The sequence below is a fragment of the Triticum aestivum genome, chromosome 4A (genome assembly GCF_018294505.1).
Source record: "Triticum aestivum cultivar Chinese Spring chromosome 4A, IWGSC CS RefSeq v2.1, whole genome shotgun sequence".
NCBI lineage: Eukaryota > Viridiplantae > Streptophyta > Magnoliopsida > Poales > Poaceae > Triticum > Triticum aestivum.
This window is the reverse complement of record NC_057803.1, coordinates 617,006,117-617,026,542: the sequence shown is the minus strand read 5'-3', so window position 1 is coordinate 617,026,542 and position 20,426 is coordinate 617,006,117. Positions and strand designations below refer to the sequence as shown.

General features: G+C 43.6%; 1 protein-coding gene and 1 long non-coding RNA gene across 3 annotated transcripts; one reads left to right on the top strand and one right to left on the bottom strand.

Moving 5' to 3' along the window:
- The first annotated feature begins 8,890 nt into the window (after positions 1 to 8,890).
- On the top strand, positions 8,891 to 15,897 carry LOC123087621 (uncharacterized). 2 transcript variants are annotated; one of them, XR_006441452.1, is made up of 3 exons: positions 8,891 to 9,158; positions 11,898 to 15,449; positions 15,529 to 15,897. It is a non-coding gene; the product is annotated as an uncharacterized lncRNA (long non-coding RNA). The 2 variants fall into 2 exon arrangements; XR_006441451.1 differs by lacking the exon at positions 15,529 to 15,897 and having other exon boundaries at positions 11,898 to 14,344; positions 14,444 to 15,516.
- A 623-nt stretch (positions 15,898 to 16,520) lies between these two features.
- On the bottom strand, positions 16,521 to 20,189 carry LOC123087619 (uncharacterized protein At4g15970). Its single transcript, XM_044509659.1, has 3 exons — positions 19,579 to 20,189; positions 17,801 to 18,169; positions 16,521 to 17,374 (listed from the first exon to the last, which is right to left on the bottom strand). The coding sequence occupies exons 1-3, from the start codon at positions 19,864 to 19,866 to the stop codon at positions 16,889 to 16,891; spliced, it is 1,143 nt and encodes a 380-aa protein (XP_044365594.1). The 5' UTR covers positions 19,867 to 20,189; the 3' UTR covers positions 16,521 to 16,888.
- Between the last annotated feature and the right edge of the window lie 237 nt (positions 20,190 to 20,426).

Below are 20,426 nucleotides of genomic sequence, written 5' to 3'. Positions count from 1 at the left end.
TCCATTGAGTCTATGCTAATGTTTATTTTCCTATGAAATGTGGAGGATAGGAAGAATTCCTCCATAGGAATAGGATTCCATTCCTACAAACCAAAGGGCTATAAAGGAATTTTTTTATAGAACCCTATCCTATGAAATTCCTACAAGATTCCTCTAAACCAAAGGAGGCCTCAATGTGTAAGAGCCACAGCCTAAACAACACTCTTCTTCTCTCCAATTTTGACGAAGATAAGAGCAAAGACACCAATCAATGAAAAATTGTGCCTAACTCAAAAAGACCTAGGAAAAAAAATACGACCAACAAAAAACACCTCCCAAGAAAAAGAGTTGCACTGGAAAGCGTGCCAGACGGGCATGATTCTTCTCCCAAACAAGATATGGACCTCATTGGTCATACACATAGCACGATACTTGTGGCCCAATAGTATGCTAGTTTAAGACCCAAAACATGTTGCTGGTCTAGCTAGCCCATTCGACACTTTTGTTGTACCTGAGCTAATTGCACCATTGGTACACACTTGTCCCCAATGCTAACTTTAGTCCACAATATCGCAGACACGCAAAGAGGCTGGATCAACTTGTTAAGTACATTCAGTTTAGTACAAAATAGATACGTGGCATGCTGACTCGACTAAGGCTGGTTTGGGCGGGATTTGTTTTTGCAGTTCGCGGTCTGGGTGTTCAACTCTCTCCCCTATTTCCGGGCGAACAGAGCAGAGCTTCACGGGAAACGGCGCCGCCCAACCGGCGATCGTCTGCATAGATGCTGCCTGTGCTTCGAGATCACGGCAGAGACCCTCCTAACTATGGTATGTTCTCGCTCCCAACCTTTTTCCAGCTACAATTCGATAGAAATAAGCTAGGCGGCAGGTAGGATTTTGGGGGGAGTTAGATGGATGAAATTTACCGATTCAGAGACTAATTTTCGCCATGGTTTTTACGTGGTCACATCAAATCAGCTTTTTCGCTTGACATTTAGGTAGCCATGAACATAGAGTAGTGTGATTTAGGGTTCACCTACCACCTTATCGACAAGGTTCACCTACCAGTTATTTAACATATTGTATTGGTTTCTTTTTGCCAGCTACATACTTGATGCAAGGGACATGCCAATTTTGACAATGTTTGAGAAGATAAGATGCCAGATAATGAATAGGATATACACAAAAATGAAAGAGGCAATTGACAGGTGGATAGGGATCATATGCCCTAAAATTGCAAAGAAACTTAAGAAATCAATGGACTTTGCAAAAACTTGTATTGCTTACCCTTCTGGCAGTAAGATCTTTTAGGTAATGTGCCATGAGCACACATATAAAATTGAGCTAGGTACATGTACCTGCACTTGCAAAAGATGGCAGCTAACTGGAATCACATGTTCCCATGGAGTTGATGTAGCAAGGCATGAGATGATCAAGCCTCAGACAATGGTTGATGATTGCTACAACCTTAAATACTATGTGAAAGCATATGGTCATATCATTTTGCCTATGAGAGACAAGAAGTTCTGGAAGAAACCGATAACATACATGTTATGGCACCAGCAGTAAAAGTAAAGAAAGGCGGGAGGGAGAGGAACAAGATACAGGCCCCAGAAGAAATTGAGGATGTCAGAAGAGTGAGAAGACATGGAACGGTCATTCACTGTGGTCATTGTGGTGAGGCAGGGCACAATAGAGGAGGTTGTCCTAATCTGAAACCTGCTGGTAAAAGAAAAGGTGTTGCAGAAGAAGAGGAATTTACTGAAGATGATATCCAGGTTTGTTGGAGTGCCATCTTTCTTGTGTCTCCATTGCTAACTGTTTGTTTCTAGTACATAAATGTGCAAGCAACTGAAGGTGAAAATGCAAACAATCTAGTAGATGTGGATGAAGATACTCTTCTGTCAAACATGATGGATCAACACTAGTGCAGAACCGAGCAATAGCACCGGTTCATAAGGGCCTTTAGTGCCGGTTCGGTAACCGTCACTAAATTGTAGGCACTAAAGGCCCCCCCTTTAGTACCGGTTCAGCACAAACCGGTGCTAAAGGGCAACCACGTGGCACGAGCCAGCTCCGTGGGCGCGTAGGACATTAGTACCGGTTGGTAACACCAACCGGTACTAAATGTTTTGGTGTGTTTTGGTTTTATTTTTTATTTTTACTTTAATTTTGTGTTTTCAATTTAATTTAGTGATTGTTTTACATTATAATGAGTTGTTAAATCATTAGGTGATTAGTTTGACTGGATGCGTGTGGATCCTAGCTAAGTCATCAAGTATATGTCATATCCATATTATATATACTTGATCACCTACTTAAGTGATCGAGGTAATATGGATATGGCATATACTTGATCACTTAGCTAGAATCCATCCAGTTGAAACTAATATGCAATTTCTTTCATAAATGATATAATAACTCATCATCATCATCATCATCATCATCATCATATTAATTAATATAAAAACTCTTGCATCATATATATCATCACCAACGGTTTTCATAGCAAAGATATCATCGACTTCAACATGGTAATGATATTATAAGCATTCATAACACCACAAAAGCAAATCACTCTTTGAGATTAAGTTCAGGACGAAGAACACGGACATGAGAGGACAAGTACTAAGAGCATGAACTAGCTAATTAATCACTCTTGCTGCTCTCTCTCAGGTAAAATAGCATAGAACATGTATAGCTTTGCTGATTCATCATATTGGAGCATGCAGATGAACCTGTCTCCTAATCGTGGGTTGCGCTTCTGATTGCTGCCCCCTAGTACTTCTCTGTGATCGTTCATAATTTTGCTCCAGTCTTTTATTATTAAGCATTCCTCGCTATTAGAAATCCTGAATGCACTAAAGTGCATTGTAGGATATCTTGGCCGTAAGCTAATAATATTCATGGTACCTTTAGTCTCGATCCAATCAGGCACAACATTCATCGGGAGTCCCTGTTGAAGAACATCGTATAGTAACATACTTAGCAATGAAGTTTAGCTTAAAACAATAATGTATGCACAAGATGCACTGAGGAGAAATAGTAGAAATCTTACCATCTTTCCTAAATATATGTGACCATAGTTTAGTACGAACACTATTGGTCGCACGTTTTGAGTACTAACATTTCTAAGTGCAGGAAAGAAATTTGTCTTGATAGCATCAAGATCCTCAAGCCATGAAACATAATGACTTGTCTCCTCGCAGTTTAGTTCAGCCCCGGGACAGTGGACGGTCCTGTCTACCAAGCGCCGGACATGTTTGCTTGATTGGAAGTAAGCTGTCAATATAAATTGAGATCTATTAATTATTCAACTAGTTCAAATAATCTCATATCAAAGACATAAATATGGTTGCGAAACTCACATAATGGTAGAACTGGAGGCGTCTGCACATCGACCCAGATGTCTCTATTACCTTCAATATCATCTTCCGGACGAATATCAAAGGTGATAACCATATCAGGCTCAAATGCATAAGCCTTGCATAGTGCTTGCCAAGTTTTGCGTTCAAAATAGGTGTATGTGTCTGCATTGTATAATTTGACGTTGAAGGTATAACCATGTTCGGTCTTCAAGTAACTCTTTTTACCTCCATAGTTTCGTTAGGACTAAAACCTATCTTATCCAAGACAAAAATTCTTGCATGGCAGGGGATACGCTAGTAGAATAGTGAAAAATTAAATTTAAAAGGTGAAGCAAATGAAGCATAAGTCATGCTTAATTACGAAAAAAGACTTGTCGTTGTGACTTACTGTATCCACTTCGAAGTTCTCATCCAGCTTGATGCTGAAGCGTCTATCATCAACTAGAAAATTTCTGCCGCACAGGCCGCGCTGGTCTTCATAGTATTCGCACATAATGAAATCGTGTTCGTCGTCAGACGACATTCCTATGTTCATAGGTGAAACATTAAACACTTATTAGTTCTATTAATTCAACTAATTCTGTTAATTCAACTAGTTCAACTAATTAATTGAACTAATTCAATTAAGCACTTACGAAGAATATACCTAATTAATTGGACTAATTCAACTAACTAGTTCAACTAATTAATTCTACTAAACTAGTTCTATTAATTTTCTTACTAAAAATAAGGTAGCTAGTTCTATATAATAAAATGTTAATTAGATAATGAAATCTCATATAACTAAATTAAATATATATCTAACATATAATTTATATCTAATATCTAACATATATGTTTATATATAGGTGAAACATTAAACACATACTAGTTTTATTAATTCAACTAAATAAACTAGTTCTATTAATTCAACTAAGCATTTACTAAAAATAAACTAGTTCTATTAATTTCTTACTAAAATAAAGTAGGTAGTTCTATATAGTAATATTTTGATTAGATCATCAAATCTCATATACCTAAATTTTCTTACTAAAAATAAACTTGTTTTATTAATTTTCATACTAAAAATAAACTAGTTATATTAATTCAACTAATTCAAATCTCATATATATACCTAATTAATATCTAGCTATACTAATTCAACTAGTTCAACTTGTTCTAATTCATATAAATATATTTGACATTAATATTTAACATCTTTTCCATATAATTGATCTAACATTAACATTTAACATTATTATCTACATAATTTATCTAACATTAATCTAAACAACAGAAAAAAGAAAATAAGTAAAAACAATGTGTGTGTGTGTGTGTGTGTGTGTGGTGTGTGTGGTGTGTGTGTGTGTGTACGAGCGGGGGGCGGCGGCGTACGGGCGGCGGCGGGTGACGACGGGGATGGGCGCGGCGGCGGATGCAGAAAATAATAGTTTTTTTTCTTTTCTGCATTATTTCTTTTCTTCTATTTCCAGTTTGTACACGAAGTGCGTCCAGTTTTTGCCGTGACCCTCTCTACTCTTTCGCACATGCTATGCAGGTGAAATGATGATACCATGCCAAGTTTCAACATTTTCAGACGTCATTTTGTAGTGATTTTCAATTTCACGGTCATTTAGCTCTCTAAACAATTAGGTAAATGACCGAAAAATAACAAATGATGTCAGAACATGTTGGAAATTCATGACGTCGCTTTGAGTGCTGCATACTGAATACAAAAGAAGTCCGGAGTTCAAATAAGTTATTAAAACATTGAAGTGCCCGTGTAACAGATGAGTTCTCGTCCGAAACCCTGATACTCCGAAAGTGTTTGTCCAGTTTGTACATGAAGTGGGTCCAGTTTTTGCCGTGACCCTCTCTACTCTTTTGCACATGCTATGCGGGTGAAATGATGATACCATGCCAAGTTTCAACATTTTCAGAATTCATTTTGTAGTTATTTTCAATTTCACAGTCATTTAGCTCTCTAAACAATTAGATAAATGACCGAAAAACAACAAATGATGTCAGAGCATGTTGGAAATTGATGACATCGCTTTGAATGCTGCATACTGAACACAAAAGAAGTCCGGAGTTCAAATAAGTTTAAAAAACATTGAAGTGCCCGTGTAACAGATGAGTTCTCGTCCGAAACTCTGATACTCCGAAAGAGTTTGTCCAGTTTGTACATGAAGTGCGTCCAGTTTTTGCCGTGACCCTCTCTACTCTTTTGCACATGCTATGCGGGTGAAATGATGATACCATGCCAAGTTTCAACATTTTCAGAATTCATTTTGTAGTGATTTTCAATTTCATGGTCATTTAGCTCTCTAAACAATTAGGTAAATGACCGAAAAACAACAAATAATGTCAGAACATGTTGGAAATTGATGACGTCGCTTTGAATGCTGCATACTGAACACAAAAGAAGTCCGGAGTTCAAATAAGTTATTAAAAATAAAAAAGAGGTGCAATGCTGGTTAATTTGCTTCAAGCCATTCGGAATAGTGTAGACTGCACTGCACATAGCTCAGTGCAATCTATACTATTCCGCAAGGCTTGAAGCTAATCAACATGCAGGTGAGCATTGCAACTCTTCGTCATTGTCTATGCACTCACGGCTTATGAACCGCTCATACTGCCTCTCTCTTGGCGAGGTGGGATAAAAATCAGCTTACTAAGAAACTCTAGTACTGGTTCAGGGCATGAACCGGTACTAAAGGTCTTCGTGGGGGCCCCAGCCTGACCATAGCCTGACACAGCCTCATTAGTACCGGTTCGTGGCATGAACCGGTACTAAAGGTCTTCGTGGGGGCCCCAGCCTGACCATAGCCTGACACAACCTCATTAGTACCGGTTCGTGGCATGAACCGGTACTAAAGGTTGCCCACGAACCGGTACTAATGATGCCCGCCCGCCTAGCCGTTGGAACCGGCACTAATGGTCACATTAGTGTCGGCTCAAATTCAAACCGGCACTAATGTGCTTCACATTTGACCCTTTTTCTACTAGTGCAAGTAAATCACCTTCAAAATTCTTGACTTGAATTTCCATCAGATATCCATTGTTTGTATTTCATCATTACTGTCAATTGCAGTTTGAAGCGGGAAGAAGATGTTAGATACAGCATGGTCCTATGCCTCAGGAGTCACAGTTTGTTGTTGCCCATAGAGATCAACTGCCAGAACTAAGGAGAGTGACCACTGCAACTACTAGAGGAAGGTCACTTGGACTTAGAAGAGGCACATCAACTAGGGGTGGAAACAGAAGCAATGTTGCAAGTTCTCAAGCAGGGGGGAGAGCAGCGACTCCTATTGGTAGAGGTGGGCAAGGGGAGCTACAACTATGGGGAGAGGTTTCTTGTCAAACAAGGGAAGATGATCTTTAGGAAGGGGGAGAGGCTACACCAACACAACCCTTTATAATCTGTGCTTTGGAAGGGGAGGCATCACTCGGCAGTCCCAGGAACATGGTGGCACCCAGCAATCCCAGGTCATTGACTAGGTTAGCTTGATATGTGAGGCACACATTTTGTAATATGCACCCAATTGTCCCATTTTGGTTTCAAATAGATCTTGTTAAGATCATTGTGCTAGATCAGTGTAGATGCTCTTGGAAAGATCAGTTTTCATGCGAGGATGTGTGAAACTAGTTATCATTGTAGTAAACTTATGCCAACAAGTGTGAACCTATTTATCAGTTTCAATGGCATACGTCAGTTTTCTGGACGTTTCCATCCTGTAGCAAACTTGATCTTTGATCTTGTCCTGATTATAGCTCAATTTATTCCTATCAAAATGCAATACTACAATATTTTGTACTGTCTTTGACAATTCAGCAAGGCAAGACAAGATATATTGAAATAGACAGGAGCATTGCATTACTTCCAAACTTGGCTAGTCTGAACAACTGACAGTACACTCAAACCTTACATTCTGAAACCCATTGCATACATGACAACAACAAAAAACACTACAAAAGCAAAATAAAGCTCCTTCTTGTCCCTCCTCTTCAGTTCTTCCTTGTGCATCTTCTTCTCAAATTCTAATTTCTGGATCTTGCTCTCCTTTTTCAATAGTTGCATCTTCTCACTTGCAAGATCAGAGATGGCAGCTCTAGCACTTTCAGTCCAGTCCTTGTCCAACCATTTCACATAATCACATGCTATGTGGTCCTGAAGTGATTTCAATTTTCATCATATTAACATTTTTAAATAACAACAAGTTACAGATTAACAAATATTGCATTTACCACATATTGGCAACCAAGAAACCTTCTGCTCATGTCATGAATATCACTACACACACGTCGAGCAGGAGTTTTCCAGTGACCACAAGTCTCTTTTGACTTCGTCTCCAAACCATTGAATTTAGGACCAAATTTGTAGCGAGGCGTCACATTAAACATCTTATGCATCGTCCCATCATCCTCCTAAAATAATTTTAGTGCAAATGACTAGCTCAAATCCCACCCAGAAGACAAGACATGCAACTGACTAGCTAGTGACTGAGAAAAAAATGAAATTTTACCTTCACAACATCGCCCCAGTAGGCAATTGCGGTCACCTTCCACTCATCGTCGTCGAGAGCTCCATTGTCGGCCGCCGTCCGACTTGACCCGAGCATTGGTTCTTTGCCGCAAGCCATCACCGACGTGCGGCTATCGGTGAAGCCCGCGACAGCTCGACGCCGACGCACACCCATGCCGCCGTTGCTGGCCCGGTGGACGAGGCGGCGCTGTCAGCCAGAAATCGCTGGCCTAGGATTTAATAAAGAGTGAGGCACGCGAGAGGGGAATTGTGATCTTTGACTAGTCGGGGGGGGGGGGCTAAGTGCAAATATAGCAATGGGAGAACACGCGACATGCGAGAACATACAATGGGGTTTTAGAAAAATACTTGCTAAGTCAGCATGCCACGCGGCATGCGAGAACATACAGTGGGGTTTTAGAAAAATACTTGCTGAGTCAGCATGCCACGCGGCATGCGAGAACATACAGTGGGGTTTTAGAAAAATACTTGCTGAGTCAGCATGCCAAGCGGCATCCGAGAACATACAGTGGGGTTTTAGAAAAATACTTGCTGAGTCAACATGCCACGCGACGGCTCCAGCCGTCCTCTAATCTGTTTTTGTACTAAACTGAGCGTGTTTAACAAGTTGATGTAGCCGTTTTTCGTGTCTACGAGATTGTGGACTAAAGTGAGCATCGGGGACAAGTTTGTGTACCAATGGTGCAATTAACTCATTGTACCTTTGAACATTCTTGAAGAATAAAGGCCTTGATGTTTGTTTCAAAAAGGAAAAAAAAAGAAACTAGCCCATTCGAATTCTGTGAGACTGGATTTTATTACCTCTTTCCTTAAAAATCTTTCCCTAATCTTTTCCTAATATATAATAATAAAGCAGCTACTGTTTCTGGTCATAAGTCGTCGTCACTTTTGCAGAAAAGTCCCTCAGTTTTTGCGAATTCAACCCGCAGTCCCTTTTAAAGTGACTCTGGGAAAACGTTTCGTTTTTGCAGAAAACAACCTGTTGTTTGGTGTATTCAACCCGCGGTCCAAGCAGATTTGTGAAGAAAAAATAGAGCACAGAAGGAGCACGGGCTCGCCTCCACTCCCTCTCACCCATGGAGTCATCGCCGCCGCCGCCACCCACACCGGCTGCTTCCGGCGACCTCGGGCGACGCGCAACACGCCCCCGAGCTACCCACGGTCCGGGCCTCCCTCCCCTCCGTCCAGATTCTCCGCTCCCGTCCTCTACCTCCCGCTTGCAACCCCACCCCTGTGGCTAGGGTTTCGGGCAGGGCTTCGCCGGCGCGTCTCCGGCGGCCCCAGGTTTGTCCCTCCTTCCTTCTTGGCCTCCCCCGCTTCCATCTTCCTCCCAGAATTTGGAGCAGAAGCGTGCCTCGGTGTTGCCCGTCACCCTTGTCGCCTCCCTGTCGGATCTCCTCCCCCTCATCTCTCTCTGTGTGTGATTGATCTCGATCCGGCCCCCTTCTCTTGGTGCTGCATAGGGGATAGGTCACTTCTGTGGTGGATACAAGGGTGGTGCTGCAGCCTTGGTTGAACCGGGTTTGTGAGGAGTTCTTGCTCTAGGGAAAGAGCAGAGGGCATGCTGGACGCTGTTGCTGGTGAGGTAGTTGAGGATGAGAGAGAGCAGAGAGATGAGAGATTGAGAGAGCAGAGAGAGAGATGATGATTGCTGCACATTTAGATAGAGGGATTGATGGAACTGCTACTGGCCGCTACTGCTAGAAAGAGAGAGAGAGAGAGAGCAGAGATGAGAGACAGGGTCCAACGACTACTGATCTGCTCTTGTGGATAAAAAAAGAGATAGGTGAAGAAGAGAGAGAGAGAGCAGAGTGATAGAGAAGGCATAGAGAGAAGTGTCGATTGCTTCACATTTACATAAATGTATGGTGCTTCTCGTATGATGTATGATGCTACTGATTTATGCACATTTAGATAGAGAACAGAGATGTATCTTGCTACTAAAGGTTTTTGTTATTGCTACAGTCCCATCAATCAATGTATCTAAACCTAATAATAAATACTACCCAATTCATATCCAGATGATTTGCATCTGTCATCAATGGAAAAAGACATCACTGAACCCTTTGTATTCTAATTGCAACAACAACAACAACAAAGCCTTTAGTCCCAAACAAGTTGGGGTAGGCTAGAGGTGAAACCCATAAGATCTCGCAACCAACTCATGGCTCTGGCACATGGATAGCAAGCTTCCACGCACCCCTGTCCATAGCTAGCTCTTTGTCGATACTCCAATCCTTCAGGTCTCTCTTAACGGACTCCTCCCATGTCAAAATCGGTCGACCCCGCCCTCTCTTGACATTCTCCGCACGCTTTAGCCGTCCGCTATGCACTGGAGCTTCTGGAGGCCTGCGCTGAATATGCCCAAACCATCTCAAACGATGTTGGACAAGCTTCTCCTCAATTGGTGCTACCCCAACTCTATCTCGTATATCATCATTCCGGACTTGATCCTTCCTCGTGTGGCCACACATCCATCTCAACATACGCATCTCCGCCACACCTAACTGTTGAACATGTCGCCTTTTAGTCGGCCAACACTCCGCGCCATACAACATTGCGGGTCGAACCGCCGTCCTGTAGAACTTGCCTTTTAGCTTTTGTGGCACTCTCTTGTCACAGAGAATGCCAGAAGCTTGGCGCCACTTCATCCATCCGGCTTTGATTCGATGGTTCACATCTTCATCAATACCCCCATCCTCCTGTAACATTGACCCCAAATACCGAAAGGTGTCCTTCCGAGGTACCACCTGGCCATCAAGGCTAACCTCCTCCTCCTCACAGCTAGTAGTACTGAAACCGCACATCATGTACTCGATTTTAGTTCTACTAAGCCTAAACCCTTTCGATTCCAAGGTTTGTCTCCATAACTCTAACTTCCTATTTACCCCCGTCCGACTATCATCAACTAGCACCACATCATCCGCAAAGAGCATACACCATGGGATATCTCCTTGTATACCCCTTGTGACCTCATCCATCACCAATGCAAAAAGATAACGGCTCAAAGCTGACCCCTGATGCAGTCCTATCTTAATCGAGAAGTCATCGGTGTCGACATCACTTGTTCGAACACTTGTCACAACATTATTGTACATGTCCTTGATGAGGGTAATGTACTTTGCTGGGACTTTGTGTTTCTCCAAGGCCCACCACATGACATTCCGCGGTATCTTATCATAGGCCTTCTCCAAGTCAATGAACACCATATGCAAGTCCTTCTTATGCTCCCTATATCTCTCCATAAGTTGTCGTACCAAGAAAATGGCTTCCATGGTCGACCTCCCAGGCATGAAACCAAACTGATTTTTGGTCACGCTTGTCATTCTTCTTAAGCGGTGCTCAATGACTCTCTCCCATAGCTTCATTGTATGGCTCATCAGCTTAATTCCACGGTAATTAGTACAACTCTGAACATCCCCCTTGTTCTTGAAGATTGGTACTACTATACTCCGTCTCCATTCTTCCGGCATCTTGTTTGCCCGAAAAATAAGGTTGAAAAGCTTGGTTAGCCATACTATCGCTATGTCCCCGAGACCTTTCCACACCTCAATGGGGATACAATCAGGGCCCATCGCCTTGCCTCCTTTCATCCTTTTTAAAGCCTCCTTCACCTCAGACTCCTGGATGCGCCGCACAAAATGCATGCTGGTCTCATCAAAGGAGTCATTCAGTTCAATGGTAGAACTCTCATTCTCCCCATTGAACAGCTTGTCGAAGTACTCCCGCCATCTATGCTTAATCTCTTCGTCCTTCACCAAGAGTTGGCCTGCTCCGTCCTTGATGCATTTGACTTGGCCAATATCCCTCGTCTTCCTCTCCCGGATCTTAGCCATCTTATAGATGTCCCTTTCACCTTCCTTCGTGCCTAATCGTTGGTAGAGGTCCTCATATGCCCGACCCCTTGCTTCACCAACAGCTCGCTTTGCGGCCTTCTTCGCCATCTTGTACTTCGCCATCTATGCTTATTCTAATTGCAAGGTTAAATAATTCTGTGTGTTCTAACTCTGGAATAATCTGCAGTTATTTGGATCATCGTCGTGTCGCAAGTTTCCGACATCGCTTTACACACCGTGGACTTCACCGGAAATCCGTCTGCACGTACTCCGCTGTCCGCCGGAACTTCGTCTACCTGAGGACTGAGGCACGTACTACAGTGTAATCAATTTGCATCTGTCATCAACTACTACTTAAGCTCTAAACAAGTCAATTCCTAAAACACCCTCCTGTCCTCATTACAGGATGTTCCTCAGGAAAATAATAATTAGAAGTAGCGATCAAATGTGATAAGTCTAGCTAAATTTGTATCTAGGAAGAACAACTACTGTATGTTAGGAAAAGTTAAACTAATATCATGGTGATGGCAGAGAGGTAATTTAATTGACTATTTTGGAAGTAGCAATCAAAGGTGATAAAGCTAGCTAAATTTTATCTAGGAAGAACAGTTGTTATTTGACAAATACCAGTGCTATATGGTTCCACTCTAAATCACTGTACTTAATTGGTTGAAGGTTTGCATTAGTGGTTCAGAACAATGTTATATGGTTTCACCCTAAATCTCTGTAGTTAATTGGCTTAAGGTATACATAATTGGTTGGCTGTGAAAATATATATAATAAATCTTCATATTATAACAGCTTGAAGAGGTTCACAAAAAATTGGTACAGGAGTTGCAACAGTCTTGATCAAGTATTTTGCATTTATCATCAACTACTACTCCCTCCGTAAAGAAATATAAGAGCGATTAGATCACTCTCTTGATTTTGTGCGCATTAATTCAATTCTGAAAGTTGATTCAAGTCTAGACGTTGATTCAAGTCTACAGTACTTGAAGTAGATTCATAGAAGCTACACTTCTGTTAGTATGTGAACAGAAAGCTTATCTTATATGTGTGATTGGAGTTGCAGAATATGACTAGGGGAATGATCATAGATGCCAACACCTACAGTATGATTTATCTTGATAGAGGTGCAGGGGATTCGTAAGTAGTTTTAGTATTTTTTTCTAGATTGCTCAAGTACTTAAGCTTCTGCAATCATGAAAAACAAAAGAAGGGACCAGTAGTCAGGTTCCATTAATCCTTCTGTAGGTGTTCTCTTTGATGCCTTTCCCCCTTCATTACCAATACAATGATGCTTTCTCTGTTAAAATCTTGACACTACATTATCAATCTCAATAGCTTAATTGATTCTAAGCTCACCAGAAGTATTTGTTCACAAATTTGGATGATCTATCTCATATGCTTATACCTGAACCCTCAATAACATAATATTCTTGTGCCAGATTTTTGCCATTCGGTAATACTTATAATAGCATACTTCCGCACTTATACAGGCACGGGAAAGAAACAGAAAGTAGTTTCTTACGGGCCTCGTTCTGGACCTGTTCCCACTTATATAGAATATATTTTCTACTGGTTTCATCAAACAAAAAAGTCATAAACATTAAATATTTAAAGTTTTGTCTCGTTCGTACTTTCTAAAATCTGAAATTTTACTGAAATCATCATAGAAATTCCGCAAGAATATTAAAGGCACCCGTGTCATTCATCCCTACTAGATGATGAATGCTATTGCTATTTTTTCTCAAAGATGCCTCTTTTTCATTAATAAGAAAGCTCAGTAGACCAAAATTCCATATCATTTCTTCTTTCTTAAGGAAAACTGACTGCAGGCAGCAATCACAGATGTTTAGTCTATTTTCAGTTGACAATATACTGAATAATTTGGCAGTGAACAAGTACAGAAAATGTTGTTAAGAAGCGATAGTTTTGAACCTGAGTTTATAAAAGAAATTGAACCAATTCGTGTTGAAAATATCTTAGGCATCAAGTCCACCAGATTTGAGATGTTCACAGAAACATGTCAGTTTCATGTTAATATGTTGACTAGGGGCCTTTTGTAGCTACTTTAATGGAAATTGTAGTACCATAGTGTCCTGCTGCATATAATAAATTGCAAAGTGAAAGTAAAAAAAACTTAGGATTTGGTTGTCTATCCGATCCAAAAGTAAGCAAGCAGGGGCCATGTTGTCAAGGAACAGAGTTCAAAAACCATCAATCTCAGGAACACTCTGACCATGTATTTGATTCTGTTGAAGACCCAATATATGATAAGATGCTATTTTCATTTGCTAGGCAACCATGAAAATGTTTCTGTCCAATTCATAATTTAAATCAGTCCAGTGTGTTCTTTTATTCAGTTATTATAATTTTACTCCTGTGTGTTCTTTTGTTTAGTTCTGTGAGGAGGAAGGGACTACATCGATGTGTAATATGTTCTTTGTTCTACAACCATACCTACATGGGATTATAGTTCACTTAGAAATCTGATATTATTTTCCTCTAGAAATGAGCATTAGCCCTCTCAAGCTCCACGGGTCCTCTGAAATTTTTTGCCAGAGCATGCAGCCGAACCAGGGCTGCCCGGGCTTCAGCTTCCTCCACACTGTCGGAAACTGGTAACTCACAGTATGTCGACAAATACACTTAGCCTCTGTAATCCCTGGCTACTGCTCCCGCCCATCCCGGCCACTGATCTGCTAAAAACTTGCGTCATTGTTCAACTAGGCTGTGCCATGCTCCGGTGGAGTCCACTGTATGGGTGGCAGTGAAACAGGTATTTGCGTGGTAAACGACGGGGTCAGTTGTTCCTTTCCCTTCTCTGAACTCATCTTTTCCATCGCATTGCCTATCTCTTACTCGTACTTCTGCAGGAAGCTGACAGAATGTAGGACATATTTTTTTCCTTGACGGACTACTACAACACACGGGCATTTTCATGAAGAGAACATAGGGATTTTAAGTTTTTGTAGCCTGCACTGGAGGCTGTAGAGTTACGTTTTTGTACATTTTGCGAATCGTTTTGTTCCAGATTCTCTTAGTGTATAGTCTAACTACATAAGGTTATTTACTATGTGCACATTTGCTTTTTCCATTGCTGATCATGTCCTTCTCTCTGTGCACTTACATCCTTCTGTTAACAGTTTAGTTATCTAATAATTATTCAGAAGGGACGCTGCATGTTCCTAGATGCATAGCTTTTCTTATATAGATTTTCATTACACTGAGATTTTTTTGAGGGGTAACAATGGGATTTAAGATAGTATATTTTTGTAGAATTCTCAAACTAAAATCCGATCAAACCGTACCTTCAAAGGCCAACATAATGGCACTTAAAATAAATGCTAATCTGCACTCACGCTGCAATGTGCCCATTCTTCTGGTGATTTGGTCAAAGCTACAACCAAGCAAAGATATTTTACATGCTATAAGAAGTTAAGAACTAAGATACGGATTTTGTGTTCCCAGGTCTATAATATGCGTGCTCAGCCGGTTCTCTGCAAGCGCTTTCGGCCATGACTTCAAGTTCTGCAGCTAGGCCGTGAAGTGTTGGTCCTTCTCACCGTCCACCGATGATGGTGCCCGAGAGAAGTCAGGGAAGGAGTAAAGGACGTTGCTGTCATGGTCGTCGAAACGACTTGCCGTGGATGCAGTCACGCACTGGATGCCATCGACGGCTAGCCGTGGACGAGCACCTCGCCGCCTCCGCAAAATATGGATGCACGGGATTCTGGTACTAACATTGTGGAGTGTGTGCTGTTTCGGTGCTGTGACATATACACTCTGGAAGAAACCCCCGGTTTGATTTACAGGTGATGCTGATTCGTTTGGGATCTACTTCTGACAGATCAATTTGGTTTGTTGGCTGCTGGGTGGCTTCACACGTATGTAATATAACATGGCCCCAGAGCTACACGTATGTACCGTAACGTTTCATCTTTCAATTTTGACGTTCAATATGACTCCTTGGTCCCGTTTCTTAGGGTTCATGACTGACAATTTGTCTTGGGCTATGGAACTAAAATGTCTATTGAATGTTCATAGATGTCTTAAAAGGAGAACAATTCAGACTTTAGATGTACATCATATTTGATGCATCAGTCTAATCTGTACTTCAAATTACAGTGTATAATTTGTTCGGACACTATATATATATATTTAATGGAGCCGTCTAAGTTGGACTGTTGGGACATGAAATTACAGTGTACAATTTCCATCCAACTTGCTAATTCAACTTTACTTACTTTATAAAGTTCTTAATAATAATTCTAAACAGCATAACAATCTAGACAATATTTTCCAAATGATGTATTTTACATCTTCCTATATCATTTTTGATGTGAGATGGGCTGTAAATATAGGTCTCTAATTTATTTTATCATAATTGTTATTTAACATCCGTAAGCCATCGTTGGAGGATAAAAGGCGTGTTGAAATTGAGGACATGGACCGGCAGAGAGGGTTCTTGAGCTATGCTTATTAGGGTAAGGGCGTGCAAGTGATGTCTGATCTCATCACCGAGTGGAGATATACAGCCCAGTGCTTATGTGATGATTATGTCATGGATGAGATACCCATGTCTATGTTGTAGCGAATATGCCAGTCATGTTCGTAGTGTTATTTTTTTTCCCGTTGCAACGCACGGGCATTTGTGCTAGTGAGACTTATGTTTTCCCTCAATTAAACAACACCTGTTTTCCTGCCAAGGTCGTCAGTGAAGTTAGTTTAATCTGTGTTTCTGCTTGCATTCGAGTGTAGTACGTATCATCAAGAAAACAACACTTGTGGTGCATAAACAGGCTACTGCTTTACTCATTCATCTTTAATTACAGGCCAGGGAGGGTCGGCCAGGACCAGCATACATGCATGCATGTGCTGCACGCATACTGGAGTACTGCTACTCTGTGTATGTTTGTGTACATATATAGTATAATAACTTACTACTCCCTCCGTAAACTAATATAAGAGCGTTTAAATCACTACTTCAGTGATCTAAACGCTCTTATATTAGTTTACAGAGGGAGTAATAATCATCTAGCTGAAATGATTTCACAAAATGAATCAATCGATCGATGCTGACCCTCTCAATCCCCTCCCTCTCTTTCCACGAGAAGGAGAAGGCGAAGCAAGAAGAACAGAAAGAATGGGCAACCAACTCATCCATGAGTTGGATCAGTGGATGCATATCCCGGGCACCTTCCACTGGAACTTGCCGGCCCTCTTGTCGGGCACCGGCGCCGCCGTGTAGTTCCTCCACACGTCCAGCACATTCCTCAAATCATGCAGCTTGGCCCCGAGCCCGACGCAGCAGTTGGCGTGCAGGGTGCAGATCTTGTTGAGGTCCCTGCTGAGCTGACAGAAGCCGCTGATGTAGGTGGTGTCGAGGAACTGGATGGCGACGCCGAGGCGGTCCGTCATGTCGTGCTTGATGAGGTTGAACACGTCCTGCTCGTGCTTGCCGAAGAAGCGGTAGCGGCCGGCCTGCCAGTGGCGGTAGAACTCGATGGTCTTGTTGCAGGAGCGCACGAAGAGGAAGCCGCCGTTGGGGAAGTTGCCGAGGCTGTAGGGGTCCCCCATGAAGACGTCGCTGGAGATGGCGATGTCCGCCCCCATGGAGATGTGCTTGAACGGGTCACGGAACCACATCACGTCCACGTCCTGCATGGCCAGCGTTTTGAACATTAGTATTAGCGATCAAGATCAAAAGCAAGATGAACTATACTCATAAATGTTTCAGTCGGCCGGAGGAGACAAGCCACAAGTTCCACATGGTCGATGCATATGCGGCAGAATCTAATGGCTACCTAGCGTGCAACATGCATTGATCAACATTGTTAAAGTCCACACGATAAGCAGTAGCTTAGCCCACCCCGGTGGACTAGACTGTGGACAGTTGAACGGAGCACGACCGGCCAAACCCGTACAGCCACGGAGCCACCGATCCAACGTGCAACGCACCAACTAACACGTAACCAATCTAGCTAACCAACCTGTTGCAACTGTATGTACATCTCAACTAACTGTTATCGATTGAAAGTAACATGCATGAAGTTGTTGCATATAAACAACAAAAGTAAGACGTACCGTGAAGAGGAAGTTGTATCCGAGCTGGAGGATGGTCTGCTGGAACTTGTTGCGGCCCCACATCATCTCGAGGTAGTCCTTGCTCATGAAGAACTTCTCGCCGCGGTAGTCGACGCCGGTCGTCCTGAGAAAGTAGCAGTGCGGGTGCACGAGCTGGCACCCCGCGTACGCCGCCGGGTCCATGGTGACGATGACGAGGTGGTCGAGCAGGCGCGCCACGCCGCCCTCCCCGGTGCGGAAGCTCTCGAAGAAGAGGTCCAGCAGCGAGCCCGGCTTGGTCCACGCCGCGTTGATCTGCGTCATGATCACCGTCCGGTCCGCCGTCGCCGCCCGCGCCAGCACCTCCTCCAGGTCCCCGTACGGCGACGCCTGCATTGTTCGTCCAACATTGATCGTAAGGGACAAGGAAATTAAGTTCGGAGAGTTGTGAGCATTTATGCATGGACAGATTTGGACGCGCGGGCAAATGAATGCAGGCCTGACGGCCATGCCGGGACTAGCTTAAGCTTATAGCAAATTAAATTTGTACTGCTGTAGTTCTCAAAAACAGTTTTTTTCTCTCCATGGACTGGCCTGCAGCTGCACATGTGCGACCTAATGATCGGTGGTCACATGCAAGCCTGTATTCCTATCACGAAAATAGATTTTGTATGTCAGAGAGAGAGAGAGAGACATGCTCCCATGCTGCTGTGCCTGTATGTACTACTCCAAGAACACTGCGAGGTGTAAGCGCGGGTGGTCCCCACCCTGCAGCAAGAAGGGCCGTCCGATCAGTCTCAGCAACAGAACTACTAGCCGTTTCGGACGCCACGTGTACGGCTGCCGAGGCAACAACCGGCGGGCACGTGTCCGTCGTGGCGGCCATGCCGACAGCAGAGCAGAATAATTATGTCTTCCCGGGAGTGCTGAAAGCAGCAACGTGCACAGTGATGACTCATGTAATGAGCTCCTTTGTCATCGTGTAACAAGCTTTTCTTTTTTGTCCATCATGGGGAGAAGCTACGAGAGTGGTGAGTCATTAGGGTTCGTCTAATGACACCCAGTATACTGTAGTATACCACTAAAAATACATACATAGACATGGGGAGGATGGAAAGAAAAGGAAAAGGAGCGGGCGGTTGTTGGAGGCGAGAGAGGGCGGAGAAAGCAGACGTCCACATACACACACATAGCCGCCCGCCGTCGACCTCGAGACCGACGTGAGCTGGTCTTCGCCGCTCCACCACCGCTTTTGGTTACTACTAGACTCGATCAACACAGGCCGCGCGCGCTTTTGGTTACCCGGTCGCCGTCGCCTCACGCAACCCATTCAAAAAGAGGATTCTCCTCTCTTAATATAGCTTTGTTAGCATGAAAACGGCGTCTCTGGTTTTTAGTATCCGATATTATCCCTCCACCGAATATGTAGCTAGTAGCTTGCATGGCATGGCGCCACCACCTTGGCCAGTTGCTCTTGTGCCTTTGTCGCAATTTGACGAAAACAAAATAATTGATTGGAGGAGGAAAATCGTGTGTGCAAATGGGAAATATCTTGAGCCTAGCTAAGCTACTACTAGTGCATTTGACCAACGAAACGATCGGCTGGCGGTGGGAACGCCACGGACGTGCGCGGAGGGGGGAAGTATCTACAGTGGTGATCCTCGTAATACAGTCTGAATTGATTAATCCGGAGTTAATTTATGCAGAACGACGCTCAAACCCAACAGCAATAGTAATACTAGTTGCATGGGTGCGAGAAAAATCAACAAATTAAATTGTCATGGTAGGTGCGTGCGTACCTGGACGGGGGCGGGTGCCGGAGCGGCGACGACGACGGAGAGGTTGCGGGCGGCGTCGGCGTCGTCGGCGACGGAGCGCAGGTGGTGGTGGTGCTGGGCGGCGGTGCCGTTGTTGTGGCTCCATGCGGCGACGTCGACGAGGCTGCGGCCGGGGCTGGCGGACATGAAGAAGAGGACGCAGACGGTGGCCACGGCGGCGCCCAGCAGGAAGGACACCATGGGGCTAATGTTGCTGCTGCCGCCGCCGCTAACCGCGTCCCCGCCCTTCATCTTCCCGCCCCCCAACATCCGTCTATCTCTGTGTCTTCCAACCGCGGCGCCGGCGGGCAGAGCCCTCCTGAAATAATACTAGATGGTTTGATCCGATGCTTGCTGCGGGGCTAGAATCTAGAGAGCCTCTCTCTCTTGGGTGGCGGTGGACGGAGGGAGCGGGCGGGGAATTGGGCTTGAAGAAGCAAGGAAGCGGGGGCTTTTAAGAGGGAGGTGGTGGAGGATGGCGCGTCGTGGCGGGCGGCTTAGAGACGACAGATCATCAACTTATTCCCACTGATTGAGCCTGCCTGATTACCAGAGCCCGAGCCGGTGGTGTCTTATTTCTCTGCGGGTGTGGGTGTTAATGGAGCAGGTTATGGCTACTGGTCACGGCTTTGGATGGGCTCATGTCCTTGTGATGATCCAGTCTCCGCTTTGCTATTGCTCTTGCTCCTGCTCTTGCTCTCAACAGAAAGTAAGAAAGTCTCCGCCCGCAAAAAAAAACAGAAAGTAAGAAAGGAAGTGGTACTTGGCTTGTTGTTGGGTTGGCCCGGCCCCATCGCTTTGAAAGTCTCCGCCCACACGGTTCCACCGGG

Coding starts and splice junctions, on each gene's coding strand:
- LOC123087619 (XM_044509659.1), bottom strand. CDS start 19,866: ATGTTGGGGGGCGGGAAGATGAAGGGCGGGGACGCGGTTAGCGGCGGC. Junction 18,170..19,578: donor CGGCACCCGCCCCCGTCCAG/GTACGCACGCAC, acceptor CGAACAATGCAG/GCGTCGCCGTACGGGGACCT. Junction 17,375..17,800: donor GATACAACTTCCTCTTCACG/GTACGTCTTACT, acceptor CTGGCCATGCAG/GACGTGGACGTGATGTGGTT.